Source organism: Ictidomys tridecemlineatus, chromosome 8, assembly GCF_052094955.1.
Source record: "Ictidomys tridecemlineatus isolate mIctTri1 chromosome 8, mIctTri1.hap1, whole genome shotgun sequence".
NCBI lineage: Eukaryota > Metazoa > Chordata > Mammalia > Rodentia > Sciuridae > Ictidomys > Ictidomys tridecemlineatus.
Window position 1 is genome coordinate 54,730,804 of NC_135484.1, and position 23,993 is coordinate 54,754,796.

At 45.8% G+C, this 23,993-nt stretch overlaps 1 protein-coding gene and 1 long non-coding RNA gene across 4 annotated transcripts in view; one reads left to right on the top strand and one right to left on the bottom strand.

The window, feature by feature from the left end:
* The window catches only part of Foxo3 (forkhead box O3), a 119,394-nt gene extending 107,336 nt beyond the window's left edge, over nucleotides 1-12,058 (bottom strand). Inside the window, exons 1-2 of one of the 3 annotated variants that reach the window (XM_078019530.1) lie at nucleotides 11,774-12,058; nucleotides 9,908-10,662 (exon numbers count right to left, since the gene is read on the bottom strand). In XM_078019530.1, the coding sequence (XP_077875656.1) occupies nucleotides 9,908-10,528 (621 nt within the window). In that variant the 5' untranslated portion in view covers nucleotides 10,529-10,662; nucleotides 11,774-12,058. The remainder of the gene's footprint in view (nucleotides 1-9,907; nucleotides 10,663-11,773) is intronic. The other 2 variants (XM_005330145.4, XM_078019529.1) reach the window with 2 other exon arrangements.
* A 1,577-nt stretch (nucleotides 12,059-13,635) lies between these two features.
* LOC106145042 (uncharacterized) lies at nucleotides 13,636-16,893 on the top strand. Its single transcript, XR_013424982.1, has 3 exons — nucleotides 13,636-13,861; nucleotides 15,738-15,926; nucleotides 16,131-16,893. It is a non-coding gene; the product is annotated as an uncharacterized LOC106145042 (long non-coding RNA).
* The last annotated feature ends 7,100 nt before the right edge of the window (nucleotides 16,894-23,993 follow it).

A 23,993-nucleotide genomic window follows, 5' to 3' on the forward strand; every position in this document is an offset into this window, starting at 1 on the left:
ATTTCTAAATAGTACACTCTGTATCTGACCCATAGTAAACCATGATTCAAGGCAGTGAGCAAAGAGAAATGGTAATACCCAATCCAACAGGTTTACCCCTACTGAAAGCCCAGGTATGCCTCATTCCTAAAAGTTAGTAGTCCATGGAATATCAAGGAAAGGAACCAAATCACCATCCACCTCCACGTCTCCGACACAGAGAGGTGCTCCTTACCCTGAGCCAGCCACAACTCTTAAGGATAAGCATTCAAGACATACTCTGCAGGATTAATATGAGGATTAGTAGTAATTCATGTTGAGAATGTGACTCACAGTAGAAACTTTTTAAATGGCAGCTGTTTAACTTTTTATTGCTACACCCCACCCACTCAAAGTCCCACTCATACTCCAGGAGGCAGGAGAGCAGAACAGAAAAGGCAAGGGCTCTGGAGTCAGAGGCCTGAATTTAAAGTCCAAGCAAGTTACCTCATCTCTTTAAACCATTTCCTTATCCTAGGGCTCCCATTCATATATCTATCTTGTAGAATCAATATTAGTCATAAAAAAAAAACCAGTAGCTGAGCATTTGGCACATAATAAATGCTCAATAAATCACGTTATTGTTGTCAATATTACTGTAACTATTAATAACTAAGCCTGAGAACGTCTACTGTAGACTCCTCTTTTCACCATATAAACCAAACTGTCTCCAATACAACCTTGACTCTCCTCCTCCAAAATACCATTTTATGATATAAGAATAAACAGATACAGTTCTGATTTTTTTTAACATTTATTTTGTAGTTGTAGTTGGACACAATATCTTTATTTATCTTTATTTACACAATATTTTATTTATCTTTATTTACTCGCACGTGCTAGGCAAGTATTCTACCGCTGAGCCATAACCTCAGCCCCCTGATTCTTAATTATGCCTGAACTTACCAAGCCAATCACCTATTAGGTATCTAGAAAATATCTGTTTCTACTTCTAGGAGGGCCATTAGTCTCTGTTCTTTGCTTCACTGGGGCAGCTGGATTTTTTTGGATATCAATGTAGGAAGCCAGAGGGGGGCATGCGCCTGAAGTCTCAGATGTGTGGAACTTTAAATGGCTTGAACCGAGCACAGGAAAAGCTGAGGAGGTACCAGAGAGATTCTGGACTAGCCCTTCTACCACCATCGAGGGCAGTGCATCAGACATGCCTCATCTGGCCCTCCTGACAGGCCCTGGGAAGGCAGGACTCTTCTTCAACACTATTCTTCCGCTGAGCCCTTTTGGTTCTTTTCTCCCCACAAATACCGACTTCTAAGCCAAAGCCCTCAGCCAGTCTTCACCACACTTGACAAGCACAGCCATACCACCACTTCAGGAAATAGGCCAAGAAAAAGAAATCCAAGGGGGAGGGCACAGGACACCCTCGTTCAAAACCGGAGACAGGGACAAGTTCTGGTACTTATAACTGGGAAATCACAGGGAATCCTTTCCCCTCTTCTGTCCCTCAAATCAGGAGAAAGAAGAAAGTGAATGATTATTAACATCTGAATCTAAATAAAGCCTTTTTAGTCCTCCACCTGCAACCCTAGGCTCCAAAGTTAGTTCCCGAGGACTACCTGCAACAAATTGCCACAAATTTAAGGGCTTAAAACTATGGAAATTTATTCCCTCATGGTTCTGCAGACTAACAAACTACAATCCAAGTGTTGGCAGAGCGATGCTCCCTCTGCAGGCTCCAGAGAAGGGTCTCTTCCTGCTACTTCCTAGCCACTGGAAGTAACTATGTTGCTTCCATCTTACTCCCTCTTCACGTGGACCTGTCTTCTCTTCCCTAGGCACCAGTCAGTGGATTAGGACCTACCCTCCTCCAACGTGATCTATCTTAACTAATTACTTCCAGAAAGATCTTATTTCCAAATAAGGTCACATTCTGTCAGAGATTGCAGGCAGACATGATTTTGGGAGGGGGACAAGATTCAAACTACCACAACTGCTAAATCAAAATAAACCACCAACACCCAATGGGACAATATGGAGGGAGATAATAAATTACAGCACTATGGAATTATTAAAAAGTTCAGAGTCCTACTCTCTGGTATGACAACTGAATCTGAATTGGAAATAATGACATTCTTGCCTTTCACTCATGGGAAACTGTGAAGCTTTAGAAAGTATCCTAAGTCCCACAATCGAAACAGCACTAAATAAAGATCACTTCACTGGCCCAGACATTCAGCATACTCTGTAAAGTGTGGTGTTAGGTATAGATGAACATTCGCATTAGTTATCAGGGGCAGAGTAGCAAAAAGATGAAAGACAGCGGAGGGCACTCTCATTTAAAAGCATTCTCACTGAATTATTCGGGGACCAGAAGACGGCCACCAGCTTAGACAACCAAGCTTCCTGGGAGAGAGTTACCATTAGGTTTTCAATCTACACCCCACCACTACCACCAAATTATCCTTTTCTAATGATGACAATTTACCTACATGGAAATATCAGAATCTTTTTTAAAATCAAGGTATTATTTTAGCTTTACAGAGAAAAAAATACTTGAGATCAGCGTAAAGACTTGTGTACTCCCTCTGCTGGCTCTGAATTTAAAGTGAATTCTCCATGGCTTCAGGAGCTGAATTATTAATTTCACCAGACATCTAAAACACAAGGAGAAATATGATGTGGATTCTCCCCTTATGCATGCATACATAAAGGTCTTCAAATAAATAAGAAATCCCTAAACATACTAAAAGACCGACAAACATACCTCTGTTGAGTTTATTAAATAGGGCCACTCCTATCATTCGGGGAAGAAGTCACTTCCTACCTCGGCCTTGCCTCCTAAAAATATGCCACATGCCTTCCTCACTCTGCACTCATCTCTGTACTGCAGGACTAAGGTACATCTGGACAGGTCCGGGAGTCCCAAAAGATAACCTGGCTTCTTCACCATATGCAATGACCCAGGAGAAGCAGAACTGCTAGAAAGACCACAGCCCATCAGAGAAGTCAGTCCATTTCACTGGGCAATGTTATCCTATAATAGTAACTGAAGCACTGCAGGGAAAGAGGCTCAAGATTAGAACATCAAAACAGCCAGTGAAAAGTGGAACACATGTACCCTAGAAAAGCCTGGCTTAAAACATACTCCAATCATACATTTGGGTTTTACCAGGAAAGAGGGCTATATCACAGTCCTCTACAGATGCCTGCTATTCTGGTTCTTTCTCCTACTGGGGAAAGAGAGATACTAGGAAGTAAAAGGGGCTTGGTTAAGCACAAAATAGTTAAAGACATTAAGACTATCTGGGCAGTGATGCCATCAGAATTGGGGCCTTTTATCATAATCACTAGGTTAACCACCTATTCAGAAAACTAACTCAGCAAGGCTACATCCTGGCCCTCAGACGGTTCTTTGCAAAGACTTCCTCCTCCCTCCTCTTTCTTCATAGATGACTTCTTATTTCCCAATCCATGGATATAAGACTTTACAACATCTGGGACTTATGCCCCCAAAACAGAGAATATCATGAACAACTTAGTTTTACGTGACAGCTCTACTCCTCTAAGAGGTTAGTGAACTGCAGGCTAATGATTCTACAGTCACTCTCCAGACCGTGCAAGAATAGGTTGAATGAAACAGTGTAGTCACACAGAAGGTAAACTTGACTCCATCTTTTTCTTATTGAAAGATCATCCCCCAATCAGGTTTCCCTTCGTTTCTGTGGTGGGTAGTGGTGAGTACTTGTGAAGTTTTCAGGGACCTTTATACTAGGAAACAAGACCCTGCAAGGAACCAACCCCATAGGCAGCAGAGCATCCTTCCCGTTTACTCCACATCACAGCAAAAGCAACACAAGAAGGTCAACACTAGAAGGTGTAACACCTTCACAGCTACAAGCATCAAGACTCCTCATGTGACATAGGATACTGTGACTCAGGATGAGCCTCTTTCAGGATCAGAGTCTCAAACAAGGCCATCCTCGTGGCCTGAGAACATAAAAATCCAAAAAAGCAGCGTCACAAATGCCTTCTTTCCTGGTAGACAAGGCTCTTACCCTGTACTTGGAAATATTTAAAAGTCACAGGAAAATGACAAAAGAAACAGGCAGGAGTCGTGGGATGGGCAGGGTATGGTGGGTTGAGAGAGAAGGTTTCTTCAGGAAGGTGATCTGAGAGCACCTACGGAGAATGCAAAAAGAAACAGCCACTCCAGTTCAAGTCAGCCTAGAGCAGAGGAGGAGCAGCAGAGGAGAGCAAATGAAGAAAGAGCCTGCAGAACTGGAGGAGAGCGGCACTGACACGAACAGCTGTGAAGCCACAGAATTAGCAGCAGACACTACAGAACCGTGGTGCCCTGGGCTTCTGTGGACCCTGCTGGCTCTGAGACCCTGAGCCAGTCACTCACACGCTCCTGGCCTGTTGCTTCGCCTATTAAATGAAGCACGTAAATATCTTTAAGACCTCTTTCAGTTCTGAATTTAAGCAATGCACATGAACCAGCTGTAAAAGGTTACACAACCATTCCAGAAAGAGGCTGGTCCCGTACCAGGCTCCAGGAGACAGAACTGAGGATCCCACATCAGTCCAGGGCCACAGATGTGCTCTAAACCAGGTAGATCTAGGAAAACCCAAGCTTCTCCCAAACAAACCCAAACTACAGAATTCATTTACAGTGGTTTTGCATCTCCACAGCAAGCTCAAAAGGATCTGCAGAAAGCTAAAGGCCAGCTCCAAGCCTTGCCCAACATCAACTTTGCCATTTGCTCATAACTTCTCTGCAGAGTTGAGGCACTGAGGAAAGCAGAAGTACAAATGTGAAAAGGCAAAGAGAATGGGAAATAATAACAAGTACACAAAGCACAGCCTTGCATGCTCACTGTCTCTCTCCCCGCCACTGTGAACTGGAACCTTACCTGCCTTGTGCTACCATCATACCCCTGAAATCTAGCAGAATACTCCCCACAGGGGCCTTTGAAAAATATTAGTTGAACGAATGTAACAGGATGGTGATGCAAATGGGTTTTCTCTTTGCCATCTTTTATTCACTAAACATTCACCAGTGATAACATCCACGGATACTAACCACCTTTGTATGTATGCTCTCCAGACTCTGCTGTGGCAGCAGGGAGGCAAAGTGGCTCCTCAGGGCCCCTCAATTTGTGATACAGGAAAAGGAGAGAAAAAAGAATAGGATCAAGTCTGTTCCTAACAGGCATGATGAGTGGATATGAAAGCAAATTAAATTCCATTTTCTTTCCAGCCCTGGAAATCTGGAATCTGAGGCACCAGCCGTAGGTAAGTGAGGTACTCACCAGAATACACAGGCCTAAACATTCCATTCTACACTGTCATCAAGAGCTTCAGATGGACTGCGTCTGCTGAGTTTCTTTCCAGCCCAAGGAAACGACTTTTTAATGGAACAAGGCCTCTTCGTTAATTTTCCAAAGAAAAATATCTGGTAGATTTTTAAGTAAGAATCACAAGCAGAGTACTAAAAAGTTTAACTACAAGATGTTCTTCTATGGTGTCATTTTCTTAAAATAGAACCCTCCCAAAATCTCCTAAAAATAAGTCTGCTGTAGTTTCATTTCATTTTCTAAGAAGGAGATAAACACACAAAAACACACACTTAGCTTCTTTTTTAAAGAGTCTTTCTGCTATATAGACTCACAGATCAAAGTCTAAAAGGGCCAATTTCTTCACTTCATAGGTCAATGACACAGCTTTGAAAAAGAGGAAAAACAGTCCCCCTAGTGTACTGCTGCTGTAGAAAGAGGAAGTATATTAGTTGAGAATCACTGACAAAGACAGTACTGCCAGAGGAAATTACAAAACAGCATTTTGGCAACATGGGCCAAGAAGACAGATTCTTCACATACAACCATTTCTGGCCCTTTGGTGGTCCTTATTCCAAAAGGTGAAAGAGGTCAAAATTATGAGCCAATGTGGAATCATTATGTCTTTGTCATTTTGAAATTTAAAAACAAATTTTAAAACAAAGTTACAATTAAAATAACACTTTCTTAATTCAATATATTATAAAGAAACTGGCTGCACTGATCGAAAGAACAAGAAGGGTAAGGGCATAAATATGCAAACTGTGGCAGGTCAGCCCTCATCTTTTGACCTTGGCAAGAAGCCATAGAACAAGTATTCTCACATGAAGGAAGGCTCAGACTCTTAAGAAATTTGTCTCTGCAAAAGCAGTCTTCATGCTGTATCCTACAGGACACTCGTGGCTACCCAATAAGATCCCGCCCTGACCTGTGGGAAACAGAGTGCAGGTGTGGACAGGGAGTCAGTGACAAGCCCTCCTGGGAAACCCTGGAATGCTTGGGTCTTCTTAAGAGGAACCACGAACTCACTAGTTCAATTATGGGTGTACTGAGAGCAAACTTAATCTGAATTAAAGGAAATGTAACCTTTTCCCCTCATAACCACATCTGATTATTTGTTTCTACTTTAATGCCTGAGGTAAGGGAACTTGTAAGATAACCATCATCCTTCTCCCTGGCACAGAATGCCTCTGACAGATGCATGGTGACCAAGGGCTTCCTCTTTTTGTTAAAATGCTATCTCTCTTGTCACTTTTATCACTCTGGTAGTTCCCAAGCACTGGACTATGCAGCTATGCAAACATGACATATCCATTGAGCCCCCATCAATATGGGCCTATCCTCTGATATTGAAATAATAACCAAGGTGTTTTTAGACTGAGGCAAATGTACTATTCAGGAAGGCTAATTTAAGAATCCATTACTTAGTAAATGGTTTTTTTTAAAAGGTCAATTTAAAAAAAAATAATAAGATAAAGAACAAAGACATCTAGAACTGCAGCTACTAATTACCTCTGTACTAATTAGCTGTGTGATCTTAAAAAAGTCACTAACTTCTTGAAGAATCAGGTTCTTCACCAATAAACTAAGAGGGTTGAACTAGACAAGCAAACTTTATCCTGGCTATACATTAGGATTATCTGAGAAACTTTAAAACAAAATAAGAACAAGGACAACGACACCACAAATCCACCAATGCTATACTACATGCCAGCCCAATTATATCAGATGCTCCGAGTACTGGTATGTTTCAAAAGCTTCCAGGTGATTCTAAGAAGCAACCATGGGCTGAGAATCACTGGTCTGAACTCCAATCTTCAAGTTCTCCTTTCCAATTCCTTCATTATTTGATCTCAGGAACTAATTCTGGTTACAGGATCTCACAATGCTGGCCCAAAAAGCCACAAAAGAAGGTCTACACGGGCTTATATGCCCCGTGTGCACTAAGAGAGGTTAACCTGAATTCTAGACATTTTTAGAAGTTAAAAATCCCAATGCATAACTCAGAATGAAAGTAGTGTGGTTTAAATGCACATGCATGCTTCCAAAATGACTAATCATGACAGGAATCAACTCCTCAACTTGGACGCAGCGAAATGGGTCACGATTAGTTCCTGACCTCTCCCTTTTCCCTCTTCTTCCACCCCCACTAAACCACAAACATAAAAATGGTTAGCTATTAGTCATAATCAGACTATGAAACCAGCCCCAGTTTCAAAGGCCTTCTCCATCATCAAAGATTGGGAAGTTCCTGCATGGCTGCATCTTTCGATGAAGGTCATCTTACAAAAACTGGAACTAATTTATATCTCCTTTATCTTCAAGGATTAGTTGCCATGTGATATTCAGAAATGGAACTGATAAAAATATTTTAAAGTAAGAATAACCATAAATGTGTGCCCACATTAAACTTATTAATCTTGAGAATTTCAATTTACAGTATTTCATAAGGTTTTAATTGAAGAGAAATGAGAAAGCAAGGGAAGAAAAAAGAAACCATCACTCTCACACACACACAAATTATTATGACATAAAACCACTTACAAGTAAGCCCAAAATCTCTACTTAAATCCTGCAGACTATATGAGAATATAGCTCAAGCTCATTTCATGGCTACTTTTAGTACACAATATCTCACATAAATCTTCAAAAAAATAAAATTAAACTGTTATTATCTTTATAAACAAAATAGCAAAAATGTTATTTGTGAAATTAAGTTGTTTTGTCATCTTACAAACATAGAAAAATGGAAATTTTCCTATTTGCATTAATTTTTAACAATAAAGGCAACTTTTAACTAATACATTCTCTGCACCAAATTCAAACATGGAGGACTTAATTTCAAGTGTGAGAAATATGAAAAATATCCAAATCCCCAAATCCATCTTCTCAAGTTCTATATACTCACTCCTTTCAACACTGTACCCTGAGTTTAACCCTTGTCATCCACTTGGAAATCCCAGTTTTAAAAAGCTATCACATTAGCAGTACTTTGAAATGGAACTTTCATCCTTTCTGTAAACAACTCTCAGATCACACAACTGGCATTCCTTTGTAAAGCAATAATATAAGATCAAATATAAGATTCATAATGTCAGCATTTGTCTCATTTGAGACAGATTTGTGGAATAACATCAAAGCACACATTTTGCTTTAAAGTATCTAAACAAGACCTCTCCAATAGTACCAGTTTAAAGAAAATAAAGGCACTTTTTTTCTTAAACAAGATTTTCCTAAAAGCAAATTAAGATACACCCTACTCTATATTCCTTAGCTTTTTCATACTAAGACTCCTCTCAGGTGCTACAAGTCGGTTTTTCAGTTTTATTAAACTGTCCTTATTTTATACACCTGGGAAGTCTGGAACCCAAAAAGACACAGGGCTCCCCCAATGAAAAACGAAGGAAGGGACAGAAAGGGGAAGCAAGGATTTCTTTCATTAAAAACAAACTAAACTGCCAATAAGAGGGACTTATAATAAGCGATGTGTACCCATGACCACGGAGGACTCCGTTTTTCCTGGTTCTGACACATTCCTATCTTAGGGAAAGAGGGCAGGAATGTGCCCAGTAAGAGCACAGCGCTGGATGTCAGCAGCTCAGCAAGGCCAGAGGAGTTAATCTCTTCGGATGCCCAACTGCAGGAAGTCATTACATCATAGGCCTTTCCACACCTCTCTCTCTAACAGGAGTCGAGTCCGATGCCTCAAGAGGCTGAAAAGGAACTGTAGAGAACCTCTCTTCAGGTTCATATATAGGAAGAAGCCATTAAGGCTCAGCCCTGCCATCTAACCTCCCTCTCAACAGAACAGTAAAACGCAGGCCCACACCTGCCTCGAATAGTGCCAAAGTCCAGGCCTTGTCCGAAGCAGCAGGTGCGGCCAGTTCACGTTCAGGTGGCGAGGCTGATCTGTTCCAGGTCCCAGAGGCTGATCTGTTCCAGGTCCCAGAACATTTCAGAGGCGCCGCGGGGGCAAGCTGAGTGAAGTGACAGATACCTCTTAAGAGTAAAGGTGTCAGCATAGGCAAGGAAAGGGAGCCAGCCGGAAAAAGGTTTGCAATCATTGGTTTTGTTTTTGTTTTTAAGGGGATGGATATGCCTGTGGGAGTTAACACCCACAGTCCGAAACTTGGGACTCCAAGGTTCTCATTCAGCTCCTGCGACCAAATGAAAATCTCTTTCCTCCCACCCCCCCACACACCCCTTCACTCCACCCACGGTGTCCTCGCTGCAACCAGCTACAGTAAACTCTATTCCAAAGTTGGCCGCGGACCTACCTCCTCGCCGCTGCCCCGACAATCCAGCTAATGCACTCCAGCCCATCCTTCCTTCCCTTGTCAGTGAACCTTGCCCCCCACCTCCTCACCTGGTCTCGCCCGAGGCTTCCCAGGGAGACTCCTTCCCTCTCTGAGGCTATCCCCAGGTTCCCCTGCTCCAGAGGTCAAACAGAACCCTCCAAAGCCTCACAACAGAGGCTTCCCTACCAACCCTCTCCCCAGCGCCCTTAGGCGCGCTGCGTCCGACGGATTCGAGGCGCGTCCGGCGCTGCGCAGGAGGCCCGGCGGTCCGGCTGCCAGCCCCTGGTGAGTACGCACCTTCCAGCCAGCTGAGCTGTTGCTATCGCCCTTATCCTTGAAATAGGGCACACAGCGCACCATCCACTCGTAGATCTGGGACAAAGTGAGCCGTTTGTCCGGGGAGCTCTCGATGGCACGGGTGATCAAGTCGGCGTAGGACAGGTTCCCCCAGGCGTTCCGCCGTGAGGAGCATTTCCTGGGCTGCCCAGAGCCCCCCGCCGTCCCCGGCTGCGGCGGTGGCAGTTGCTGCTGAGGCTGCAGCGGCGTCTGCGTCCCCCCGCTCAGCGTGCCCGCCGCGGGAGCTGGCCCGGACCCGAGGTCCTGCCCTCCGGGAGCCAGCAGTATGGCCGAATCCTCAAGGAGTAGCCCCGAGGCCAGCGTGCCGCTCCCGCTGCCGCCGCCGATCGCCATAGCCGAGCTGGCCCGGCCACCGCTGTCTTCGTCGTCTTCATCGTCGTCTTCCTCGGGGATCATGGAGTCGGCGGCCGTCTCCCCCGAGGGCTTGGCCGGGCTCGCCTGGAGCTCTGGCCTCTGCAGGGGCCACGTACAGGAGCGCGGCCGGCTCTGGGGCTCGAACTCCGGGTCCAGTTCTACTTCCAGCGGAGAGAGCGGGACCGGGGAGGCCGGTGCCTCTGCCATCTTCGCCGCCTGCCCGCCCGCCTGCCGGCGGCTAGGACTCTCGCGCTCTCCTCTCACGCCCGGGCGGGGTGCGGCGGGGGAGGGACGGAGGCGCCGCGAAGGCTCCGGCTCCCGGGCGCCGCTGCTGCCGCCGCCTAAGGAACCGCGAAAGGAAAAAGAAGGAGAGTTGGTTATCCCGGGCGGGAGCCCAGTCCTTGGCGAGTCCTCGCCCGCCGCTGCCGCGGCTTCACGACCTCACCGCGCCTGCCTCCCAGGAACAAGCAGACCTGGGGACGTGCGTCCCGCGAACCTGGCGCAGCAGACGCCGCCCCCTGGCCAGGCCGCTGGGGAGCTGTGAGCGAATCGACGGCCTCGCACGGGGCAGCCCCCTCCCCCGCCGCCAGATCTGCAGGTCTCTCCTGGGCTAGGTGGCTGGGCGGGGAGAAAGGGGGAGGGGAGAGGCGGGGTGGGGGGGGGAGGCCGGGCCGCGCCTTTAAAGTGGGCAGCGGCCGGAGCTGGCGCAGCCGAACCGAGGTCGGAGCCCGAGTCCAGGCAGGCAGGCAGGCAGGCAGGCGTGCGGGCGTGCGTTTGTTTATGTTTCGCTCCAGCCCGCTCAAGTACCTCCCGCGGCGCAGCCGCCTAAGTCCGTGGCGTCTTAGGCTCTTCTCCCCTTGCACGGCCCTGTCGCCTCCGCGATCCCCCTGCCAACCCCTCCCAGCAGAGTGGCCCAAGCACCGGGATGGCGCGGGCAGTTCCCTTCTCTCCTCGCCCGCGGGCTGAGGAAAGGGAAGGAGAACAGAGGGCTGAGTTCAAACAGGCCCTTGTCACTTCCAAAAAAAGAAAGGCGAAAGAAGGGGGCAAGCAGCCGGCGGGTGTTCGCAAAGGGTCGAGCCCTGTTTGAACGGCTACTTCGGAGGGTTTGTGTGGTTTATTTTCTCGCGGACGTGGTGTCCTCCGCCCCCTTCCCAGTCAGGGTCGGAAGGAGGGAGCAAGACGGAACATAAATCTTCCAACAGGTCGGGAAGTGCCAAGTCTCCCGGGCTGCCAGAAAACCCGGACCAGCACGTTCATCACCTCCTCGCTCCCGCTGCTGCCATCTTGACAGTTTCCCCCTTCCCTCAAGTCCTTTAAAAACACTAGCGGGAGAGAAGGGGGGCGCGCACACCGAGTCACGGGGAGGGAAAAGGGAAGAGCCTGGCCCAGCTCGGAAGCAGATCCGGAGTCACCGGGAAGGCGGCCGCCCCGCTGCACAGCTCCGGCGCCTACCTCGGTTCCTTCCCTTTCAGGGACGAGGCGGGAGGACGCACAATCCCGCGCAGGTCCGGGGCCAGGCGAGGAGAGGACGTGAAACCCTGGAGAAGGAGAGGCGCTCGGGCCACCGCTGCAGCCCGCCCAAGGAACCGCCTGTCAGCCTGCGCGCCGCCGCCTTCCACATTCCTCCTCCTCCCTTCCACGAGCAGGGCGGCCGCGGCAGCAGCACAAAGTTATAGACACACGCAGGGAGCCTCAACCTAGAATGACGGCGAGCGGGCGGGCGGATCCCCGCCCAGGGGGAGGGTTGGGGCGGGGGCCCAAGTGTGCTGGTGTGCGTGCGTGTGTGAGTGCGCGTGTGTGCTCGCGCGCGCCTGCGCGGCCAGGCTCCGCGGGGCTGCGGGCGTGGGTGTCGGGGCGCGCGCAGCCGGCCAGAACTCGGCGGGCTCCAGCAGCAGTCCCCGCCGGGCTCCTCCTCCCTCCAGGAGCCTCACGGACAACAAAGCACAGCGCTGGTAGGGGAGAGGGAGAGACCCAGATCCCCAAACCCTCCTCTGAGCGCCGTAACGCGGCCTCCCAGACTCTGGGCGCCCCGTTCGGGCATCTGGGGTCCCCGGCCTGCGCGTCCGCCCACCAGGCTGTGATCACCCCCTAGTATCCGATTCTCCTTTAGAACCCGACACTAGTAACACCTTAGATAAGATGCTGATCACAGATGGCAAGGGTTACCTAGGCGTGGAAATACTAACCCGCCAAGATGTTGGTGCCTGCAAGACTTCGATAAGCTGATTCCCTCAGATTTGATTAAGCACCAAAAGGTGTGCATTGAGTCCCCTTACCTTGGACACTCGACCACAATCGTTTTTCACTTTTTATGGATTTCTTGGCAAACAAGGGAGAAGAGTAACTTAGTACAAGCACTTTATTCCTCAGTCCTAAACGCAAGACCAGATACCGCACAATTTAAAGTGGGAAACAATTTTATTCTAATCTGTAAAAATGACACCAAAAACAGTTAACTGCATTTCTGACTTTTTAAAGAAATGTGCCTTTAGGTTTAACAAAAAAATCATCTTCGCTAGTCCTTAGGATGCGTGCTCCAAATCATTCATTAGTATCCTATAGAATGTACTACATGCAATATGTACACCAAAAGTCTAGCCACTTTGGTTCATAAATACTCTTTAAAATAAAACCTAAGTCATTGGAGATATTCCAGAGTCTAGGAGCGGGCTCCGCAACATTGCCCTATACACAAAAAGACCCAGCAGCACAGCGTAAGCAGGAGTCCGCCCACCAAGCTGACTCCGGGCTCCGGGCTTTGCCCAAGGCCTGCCACTCAAGTGACGCGAGGCCCCGCCCCTGCACCAAGCTAGTTCGACGCGTACAAACAGATGATGTCATTGTCTCCACACGCGCGTGACCCCGGAGCTCTGCGCCGCGTCTTCATTCGCTGCGCCGCTTACTCGTCAAGCCACGCTGTGCGCTGACTGGCTACAGGCACCAGTCTCCAGGCCCCAGACGCCCCTCTCCGCCCCCAACCTCCGCCCCCCCCCAGCAAATAATAAACAATCGAGTAAAATTCGAAAGGAGGAAGGAGGGGAAGGAGGAGAGAAAGAGGGCGCTCCAGAAGGAGTCCTTCGCGTGCGGACGGCAGGAGGATTAAAAGGAGGGACGAGGGAGAACCGGAGAGGAAAGGAGGGGGCAGACCTGGGAAGGCAGGTCCCGCTGCGGTAAGCAACAGTCGGAGGAGGAAACTTAGCGTTCCGTGCACGCTCGGCGCTAGGGCCCGGGGGCAGCGGGCTCCGGGCTGGAGGCGGGGCCAGGCCGGCTGAGGGGGCGGGGACGAGGTATTACCGGCGCTGGGGGGCGGAGCCAGGAGACACGTGCGGGAGGAGGGGTGCGCGCTCCGCACCTGCTCACCCAGGGCGCGCGGCCGGGGAGGCCGCGCGCGCTTGTTTACCAGCGCACGTGGGTGTTATTTTTAAATAGAATGTGGGGCTGCCTGCGCTGCAGAGTGGCGGGCGCTTGGGACAGCCGGCGTTGGCTGGGGGACGCGGCGGGGCCAGCGTGGCGGCCTCTCCTAGCACTACTGCAGAGGCGGTAAGGCTGTCCCTAAGGCGCGCTGTCTGCGTATCCGGCAGACCCGGACCGGGAGCCTGACTGCTAGTTTCGGGCTCTGCGCGAGCTGCCACGGAATCGGCAGGTGGTAGTCGCCGCACGCGGCCTCTTTTCGCCCTAGTTCGCCATCTGCTTCGGCACTGAAGGAATAAAGCCGCCAGTTTGTCCTTGCTCTGGAAGCCGCGCCTGGCCGGGCCTCGCTGCGGTGGCCCAGAAATTACCACGTACACACTCAGTGGCACACACATCTTGGCCGCAAGGTGGACTCTCAGCACCCTGCGTGGTCTGTGCCCTAGCTCCCTTGCTCCGAATATCCATCCTCAGTCCACGTGTGCAGGTCTGGAGACGTAGGGCTCTGCCTGTATACATATAGGCTTCTACTTCGGGTTGTTTCTGGAAAGGGAAGTTTAGGGGAAGGGAACCCTGTGCTTCCTGGGATTGCTCCTTCGCCTGAGGATGCTCTTCTCTCCTTATGGGCCTGAGAATCCCTGAGTTTGAATTTGATTCACAGCCTGGCAGTGTAGACGGTGGTGTATGACCACAACACAGCTTCAGGTGCCAGTGCTAAAAGCTTATTACCCAGAGTCTGATGTTCAGCTTTACATTAAATACCAGGAGGCTAGATCACCCAGGGCTTCACGTTGCATGCAGTGAAAAATCCAAAGAATTTTCACTTGATGGTTTTAAATTCAGGATGCTATTATTAAAAAAAAAAAATCCACTCTTGTTCCTCTATAAATCTAAGCAATCCTTTGTCATTATAGTGCAGATCTGCAGAAGTAGAAAGAATGTGTTTACACTGGCTGGGCTCTCAGCCATTAGATTTTTCACTATAAACATGTTGAGTGTTCATTTACAGAATGCATATCCCAAGGGCATTCCAGAAAGGGTGTGTGTGTGTGTGTGTTAAAGAGTCAGTGGATGCACTAAGAACATTGTGACCCTCAGAGTGAGGAATGGGGGACAGGCACATAATAAAGCCATTTATCGCACAGACATAAGAAATACTTTAAAGTTAAATATTTTAAGAGTTTGAAAGCAGCTTAGAACAAATCAAGAAGACATTCATATAGTGTTGGTTAAGCATCAAATGAATTGATCAAAAAACTTAAGATGGCAGTGACTATAAATATTTAGCTTTGCTAGTTGTGCATGTCACCCCAAAGAATTTACCCTGGTAATTTATCCCTATGGGTAAACTGAGAACACAGAGATTGAATCTCAGATTTTTCCCTTTTAGCCTTAAATTTTTGACCTTTGCCTTCCCTTTGTAGGCCTCACCGGTCTTTTTCTATTTCTTCCCACCTTTCTTAGTCTCTAAACTTTATTATTATATGAAAGTTCAGTAAGTTATGGTTATTGAGAAAGAATGCTAGCATTACCTTTTAGGTAGAATTTTTGGTCAAAACTTTCCCTTCTAAACAATTTTATATCCTATTTATTTCTGCAAAATGATTTAAGGTGGCAGTGGTTTGCTGCACTTTGTAAATTCAGTCACTGGAGGTATTCAAAACTTTCACCAGATAAAACTGAGAACCTTTACCTTTAGTTGTGAGGGTGGTTGGTAGTGAAAGATGCTGGGGTTCTCCCTCTGAGAGATTGCAACTCAGCACCTGTGTGCCAGCCCAGTCAGTTCGCCTTGCATCTAAGCCAGTAGGGGCCTCCCTCTGACTCCAAAGCCCAAATATTAAGGACCAAGTACACTGCTCAGTTTCTCCTTGAAGTGGCTCCTGTGTCTATATCAATAGATTGTGACCAGCTGGAAAGAAATGAGTATCCTTAACACGCAGGTCTACTGCTCCTCCCCAATCTATACATGCTCATCAGTCTATTTTTCTGTTTCCTATCTCCTCTACAGACCAGTCACATGGAAAACTTCTTTGTTGAACACCGTGTACCAAAGTACAGAGTGAGCTTTGGCTTGTCCTTTGGGGTGTCATTCCAGGCAAGTTTCATCACCACCCTCTCCAAGAGAGTCTGGAACTCTGGTCCTCTCTCTTCCTCTTTGAAGACGTCAAGCATGACAAGCCCTGGAAAGTCTATCCAGGTTGTAAGGATGACTGCTGTGGTTCATTTGGACAGAGTGTTTGAATATTTGGGGGGAGGGGGAACAGAAGAAGTAAGTGAACCCCAAAATGTGAATGTTTACCTGAAATTGAACTGGGTAGACAAGAAATTGGTAAGAATTTTGTTTTGGTATTATAAGGTTATGATGATAGTTAACCTTTGTTTGTCCCCTAATATGTTTCAGACCCTGAATGGAGCACTTTAAGACTTTCATCATTTAAGCCTCACAGAGGCCTTGTGAGGTAGGTTCAGTGACATGGGGAGTAAGAACAGATTCTAAGGTTATGTCAGATTCCCCCACTTACCAGCTATGTGACCTTGGAAGTGTTATTTAACCATTGAGTCCCAGTTCCTCACCCATAAAATGAGACTTAGGCCTTCTAGGATTGTTGGAAGAATTGGGTTAAATGAGATTATGGATCTAAAGCATTTAGGATTAGAATAGTACTGAATTAAGGAACCTTTTAAAAATAGTGCTGCCCAAGAGCTATGTTGAACCAACTGAATTAGCATTTCTGAAGGTAGGGTCTGACACTGACATATTTTCAATTGCTAAAGGAATCAGAGGCACAGACTGTAGAGACCACTGAGATAGGGGCCCTCTCTGACTCATACTCCAGTGTCTGCCCTCAGCTCTGGCTGATTTGTTCCTACTAAAAATGAGGAACAAATGAGCTCTTCACTTCACCTCTACATCATCAGGCCCTCTTCCCTCATTTATGCCTCCTGCCTGATCTCTGGGTGTTTATTTGACTTAGCCACCCTAACTTGTACCTTCTACTCTTCAGTGGCATGTTGGAGGTCTATCCAGTTCATGAGAGGCAACTTTTCTCATCCCTTGTAGTTTGCAGTAGAGTATTATGGGCATATTTATTCCACAGAAAGTGGCCAATGCTAACAACTAAATTTGCCTGCCTTTCTTTCTTTCTTTTCTTTTCTTTTTTTTGGGGGGGTGGGGTGGGGTGGGGACAGGGTGAGGGTTACTGGGGATTGAACTCAGGAGCATTCAACCACTGAGCCACATCCCCAACCCTGTTTTAGAGACAGGATCTCTCTGAGTTGCTTAGCACATTGCCGTTGCTGAGGCAGCTTTGATCCTTCTAACTCAGGATTATAGGTGTGCTCTACTAAGCTGGTTCCTGCCTTTCTTTAAATATTTAGTTAGTTAGTTAGTTGCAGGTGGACACACTACCTTTACTTTATTTATTTATTTTTACGTGGTGCTAAGGATCAAACCCAGGGCCTTGAATGTGCTAGGCAAGTACTCTACCGCTGAGCCACAGCTCCAGCCCTCCTGCCTTTCTTTATGCTTTCCTGTTTCTTCATTCTTGGGGACAGTTAACCAGCATACCCTTACCCCTACTCCACTGAGCTACTATCTTACATTCTGAGGAAGATTTGTTTTGAATAAACCACTGATATAGGGGTCTATTCAAATAGAAAGGGAAGGACAACAATGGGGCATAGTGGCACATACCTGTAATTCCAGCAACACAAGAGGCTAAGGCAGGATTGCAAATTCAAAGCCAGCCTCAGCAACATAGGAGGCCCTTTCTCAGATTTCTTATCTTTCTTTCTTTTTTTTTTAAAAAAAGGGCTGAGAATGTGGTACAGTGGTAAAGTACCCTTGGGTCAAATCCCCAGTAACAAAAAGAAAAATAAAGTGAAGGGACAACAGAAGCACTTGACTTCTTTTACCAATTGATTATGCATTATTTAACCTTGATGTTGTGGTTTAGATGTGGTGTCTCCCAAAAGCTCACATGTAAGACAATGCAAGAAGGTTCCATGGAAAAATGATTAGGCTGTAAGAGTCTTAACCCAATCAGTGAATCAATCCCCTGATAAGGATTAACTGAGTGATAACTGAAGTGGTAGGGTGTGGCAGGAGGCTGTGGGAATTGGGGCATGGCTTGGGGGTATATATTTGTATCTAGCAAGTGGAGACCTCTCTCTGATCATCATGTGTGCTGCTTCCCTCCACCACACTCTTCCACCATGATGTTTTGCCTCACCTCGAGCCCTAAGGAATGGAGTCTGCTGTCTATGGATTGAAACCTCTTAATCATGAACCCTCAAATAAACCTTTTCCTCCTCTACGGTTGTTCTGATCGGGTCCTTAGTCAGAGCAGTAAAATAGTTGACTAATATACTTGGTTTTAAAGTACTTGAGTTGAATACAGTGGAGTAAGTATGTGCTTTTGCAAATACAAACTTGATGAAAACTAAATCTGATAAACAGAAAAGAGAAAAAGAAACACATAAAAATGCACACACAAAAACTAAAGCTGGATAAAACTTTTTTAATTTTTAAAAATCAGTCATTGAGCTAGCAAGAAAACAAGAAAATTACAGACCAAAAACAAAACTAAGGTGGAACTCCTGGATAGTGAACAAGCTCCTAAAACATCTTTCAAACAACTGTGTCCTTGAGTGTCCACTTTGACCAGTGTGCAGGATCTAAGAGACATAAGATATATCCTCAGGCATCTCTCAGATCAGAAGAATAACAACTTTCCCATAAAACTGGTACTCTAAAGGGCCAAGGTCAAGATGAAAATAAAATTAACTTGCTTTGCTGAAGAGGATCACAGAAAAATTCACCTCTCTTGATGCTTATGTGGGATGAAGAATATAAAAAGGATATTCTTTGATAATTCATGACTATGAAGTGGTCTTCATATAAAATTTTGACCCAAATTCATGATACCATGGGATTATTGAATAAACTTTACGAGTCTCAGTTTATGGCCCTCTAAGCAAATGTCAGAAACAGACAAATCCATTCTGAAGGAGTATCTTGAACCTAGGCTCCAAAGAAATCCCCCACATGAAATTTCAAGAACAGATGCTCATAATCAAAAACAAAACAGGGCTGGGGTTGTGGCTCAGTGGTAGAGTGCTTGCCTAGCATGTGTGAGGCACTGGGTTCGATTCTCAGAACTGCATATAAATAAAATTAAGTCCATTGACAACTAAAAAAAGTATATTAAAAAAAAAAACAAGGAGGCAAGGCTAGACAAGGATAGACAGAAACAAAAGGCAAGGTCAGACCTACATAGTGGGTATGGGAATAAACAGAAAGACAAGTTTGAAAATGCAAGAAAGGAACTATTGCACCCTTTAAAAAATAAACTTTTGAATTATTTTTTAAAACTCAGTATTAAAATCCAAGTACTTCTTGTTTTTTTGTTTGTTTGTTTGTTTTGTTTTTCCCTAACCTTTTTCTTCCCAACTAGATTTTAGGTCCTTGAAGAGAGAGGGGCCAGGCTTAACATGTTATAGATTATTGTTGCCAGTTGAAGGAAGTACTCAATTCTTTTGAAAATCAGAAGTAATAGTGAGAGTTTGTGACAACGTTTTTAAAATGTAAATTTTTTTTAAAAAAATCCTATGGTAAGATGCAGAAGACATGAAGTCAGAATGAATGCAGTGCTGCCAGCTGACTGGCTTCCCGCACAGGGCATTAGCTTCGTCAGTGGTCCCTCTAGTCCATTTCTCATCTTGAGAACACTTGTGAAGTGAGCATGTGTCCTCATCTGCTTGTTAGAAAATCTATTCAAAATGCCTTGCAATTACTTAAATACAAGTTACTTTCAAACACTGATGTGGCATTTTAAAAAAATCGAGGCCATATGGAAACGTTCATTACCCTTGCATCTTACTGGGGCAATTAGGCACATGTGCTAATGTGTAAAGTTTTCTGGAATAGTTTGTTACTGAAGCCCCCCCAGCATAAAAGGGCTCAAGGGACATTAAATCTGATTATTGCCCCTCCCACACCACACCTGGAAATGAAGTAAACCTGTGAAACAGAAGGGTAATAGGGAAAAAACAAAAAGTTTGACCAAGTTTGAAAACGTGATGTGAACATCATTTTAAAATTCTCAAACTAGCAAAATGTGAGGCTCCTGTATATGATCCAGCAAATTCTAGCATGGAAATATATGGAAGAGAACTGCCAAAGTCACTATGAAGATGGTAAATTTGAGTTTGAATGCTTCTCATTCGGGATGGTTCATACATCTTAGAAGAAAGTTTTTCCTTTGCTAAAGGAACTTGTCTCACAGTTCTAGTCCTGGTGGAGCCCCTCTTCCTGGCCCACCGAAGAAAGGGTCCTGGAGTGTTAATGGGACAGGTTTTGTGTGTCCTTCCCTACCCACCCTAAGAGGCCACGTTCAAGGTGTCAGGCCTCAAAACTCTTCCTGGTCTGCAGTTGGATTTACTCTGCCTAGAAGGTAGCTCTTCGGGTGTTAGAAAGGACTCCCCCTGACTCCTTCCCTACTCCCTTTAATATCATGTCTCTTGGCCCTCTTGTGCTCGTTTCTGGAGAGACAGCTGAAGCCTCCAAAATGGGTGACAGAATCACAAAGGGAGACACGTGAGGAGGAAGTGTCAAGGCTTCCAAACAGGAGTTGTCCGATGACAGCCTAACACCTGACCCTCACAAGCTCACACAGCTGAGTCCTTTTGCAGTTCCACTGCTCAAGTGGATCATCTGAAGGCCTATTTTAAACATCTGAAATAACTTTTTGTAAAAGCCTTATATTTGAAAGGAATAATGAAGTCAAATGAATAATTCCAAATTGAACGTAATCCTTGGTGCCCCTTGGCCTGTTGAGGGAACCCACCAAATCTAGTTAATTTGGGTCAAGTCTTCCTGCTTGCCACAGAGTGAAACTCCTCTTGGAATTTGTGGGGATTTTGCCTACCAATAAAAAGAAGAGATGGCCCTTTCTTTCTACTTGTTGTGCAATAAAAATATGTTGCTGAAGAGGGAGTAGGTTGTCATGACAATTATGACCAAAAGGGTCCATGTGAATATATAAGGCGTCTAGAAAGAAGAGGGGTTGTGGCCTAAACAGGCTGGCCTTTCTCTGGTAGACAGCAACAGAGAGAAGGGCTTAATGGAAAGATCAGTGACCTCAGAACCACTGGTGGCAGGTTGGCAGTCCCCCACATCTGATAACTCTGGGTTAAGTGACACAGTCAACTTCCTATTCCTTTACCTGCTACATAAACAATCAGACTGATTTTGGGGGAAAGCTCTGGCAAAAGAATTCTGGGAGGCCAATTCTGAATGAGAGAGCCGTTCTGAAAGAGGTGGCCATTTTGGCACCCCACTCTACCCATTTTGTTGATACTATCAACAAAATGTTTGTTCCAAAATAAGTGATCCCCAAGTGAATAACTGGAATTGTATTCCTTTCTCAAAAGTAAAAAAAAAAAAAAAATTAATTTGTTCAAATGTGTTTTAAGTTAATCCCTCTCTACTTTTTCACAGTGTGTAGGCTGATATTTAAATTGGCCTTGTCAAAATTCATATATGGCTGTTGCTTAACTTCTGCATTTGACATACTCAGAAAATGAGAACATTAGGCGGCTTGGAAAATTTCTTCTAGAAGTCCTTAATGTTGTGATCACAGAAGGACCATGCTGCACCAACATAACAAACACGTTTCTCTTCTTATGCGGGGTTTCTTCTAAACCCTCCTTTAACTACTTTACCTGATTTCATTTACTGCTTGGAAACCCACTTCTCTTTCAGCCTCAGCCTTGGGGCTTCCCTAGGTCCTAGGGCAGTAGGATCTTCCCTCTCTTACTCTGAGCTACTTGAGGGCAAAGGCTGAATTAAGATATATGAAGGGCTGGGGTTGTGGCTCAGTGGCGCCACTAGTATGCATGCCTAGTGTGCATGAGGCACTGGGTTCAATCTCCAGCACCATATAAAAAATACTAAATAAAATAAAGATGTCGTGTCCATCTACAACTAAAAGTATTTTTAAAAAAAATATATGGAGCCTGGGAAGGAAAAGTTCACATCTTAATTCTTTTTTAAAAAAAGCATTATTGAAGGCCCAGGTCAGGCATCAGCGGGGAGAGAGAGCCAGATGACAGAAATGGCTGTTGTCTTGTACTCTGCTTCTAATCTTTACTCACCCAACACTCTTGACCTTTCTGAGTCTCGGTTTGCTTCTCCATTGACTAGAAAGGTGGAACCTGAGGAGCACAGAAGCCAGTGCTAGCATTCATCTGTGGCTTAGCTAATTTCTTCAACAAGAACTTACCAATGGGCTGGGGCTGTGGTTCAGTGGTAAAGCTCTTGCCTAGCACATGTGAGGCACTAGGTTTGATCCTCAGCACCACCTAAAAATAAATTAATAAAGTTATTATGTCCATCTACAACTAAAAATAAAAATTACAAAAAAAAAAAAAAACCTTATCAAACACCTTCTGTGTGTTCCCATTTATAAGCAAGACTCCTTGCCCCTACCATTGATGGATAAGACACCGTAGAGCTGTTTTATGTTCCTATGTTTACACATTTGTGAGTGTTCCTTTTTCTTCAAGGTGTAGCTATTTCTAACCACTACATTTAGGTCTTTTTTGGGAAGGGCCATCTTTGCTGTTTTCCTACCAGACTGGAAGCTCAGTGAGGCCAGGGATTGTGTCTAACTAGTCTTTGTAATCTCCAGCATATAGCCGGCACTGAGTACATGTGAAAGGAAGGAAAGGCGAGAGTGAGGGACTGATCCATGGAATATCCTCATACCTGTGATATTTCTGGGTACAGACCACAGTGAAGTCCCTGTCCACAGAGAGTGCCAATGGTAGCAGGCTCTGACCTTTCATGGAATCAGCAAATCATTGGAGCTATCGAAAATTACATTAATTTTATTGAAGCCTTTTGCAGGTACCTAATGTAATTATGGCCCTGATAAAAGCTGCCAAGTGCTCCTGAGTGCAAAGGAGAGAAGATATTTTAACGAAGTTACTAGACTCATTTGGCTTCTCATCCTGGAGAATCTACTGCTCTGGGGGACCATCATTTCTGCTGAGCTGGCATTGCTATGAGGCGACCGCTTTCTGTTGGTTTTTCTTCGTGATTTAGAGGTACTCATCAGGAAGATCTCATTTTCTTTATCTGGGCCCAGCTCTGGGTTCTGCTAAACTTCCTGGTAACCTGTGATTTGTTATGGATATGTCCTACTTACATTTTCTTCCCATAGTTACGACCACATACCTCAAGTATAAAATACAAATTTTTCTTTGTTCAACTGCCTGTGATTAGTCAGGTGCCCTCTCTCGCTCACATGACAGCTCCCTCCTAAAAAGAAGCCTTGGACTGTTTGTTAGTCTGCCCCCGGGGGGGGGGGGGGGGGGGGGGGGGGGGGGGGGTTCGGGTAGGAAACAGACACTTCCTTTCTGACTAACCTTAGTCTGGTCCCTGGCTGGGCTTGGAAGGTAGATCAGACTGCTGATTTATTTTTTCTTTACTACTTCCCTCTAAGTTATCCAGGGGAAGAGGACTAATTTCTAGATAGAGAGATGAAATCTGGTTTTCAAAGTGCTGGATGGATTCCTTCAGGCTGTTTCTGTCTACAAAGCTTGTATTTCTCAAGGAGCAGGGAGAGATGGAATTGAGGTCCTAAGGTAGGAGAGTGGGCCCATTATCTCACTTCTGCCCCCTTTCCCCTCTCCCAGTCCCCACCAGGGCTCACTACAGTAGCTGGTGGCATGTCAGGCTGCCAAACCAATCACAATCCTCTTCTTCCTCAGTTATTTAGCAAGCCTTCCAGAGGTGACTCTGTGGGGAGGGGACTTCCAAGATCAAATCATAGCCTGCTTCCCCTAGAACATCTCAGTGGCCCAGTGGGGTGCTAATGTCAAGGCTGTGACATTAAGACCTGTGTAGGCCCATTTTAAAAATGGAAGACTTCTTAGGGGAAGGCATATGTCAGCTTTTTTTCCTTCTGGGTTGATTGGAGCTGTCACAGCCTGCCAATGTCCTCTAAACATTGCCTGAAATAAAAAACAGTATCTTGTGAACCCCTGTATTAGTATTTTTGAATGGTACCTAGGGGCCTTTAAAAATATGTTGTCATGGAATTTTTCTCTGCCAATGTATGATAAAGTAGAAACACACACACACAAAAGTAGAACCGTAAGTTTGGGAAGAGTGTGGGTACCTTTTAATGTCAAAGAGGGCCTTCACATCACAAAGATTTGACAAAAAATACCAGTAGATATATTTTATCTGACTGTT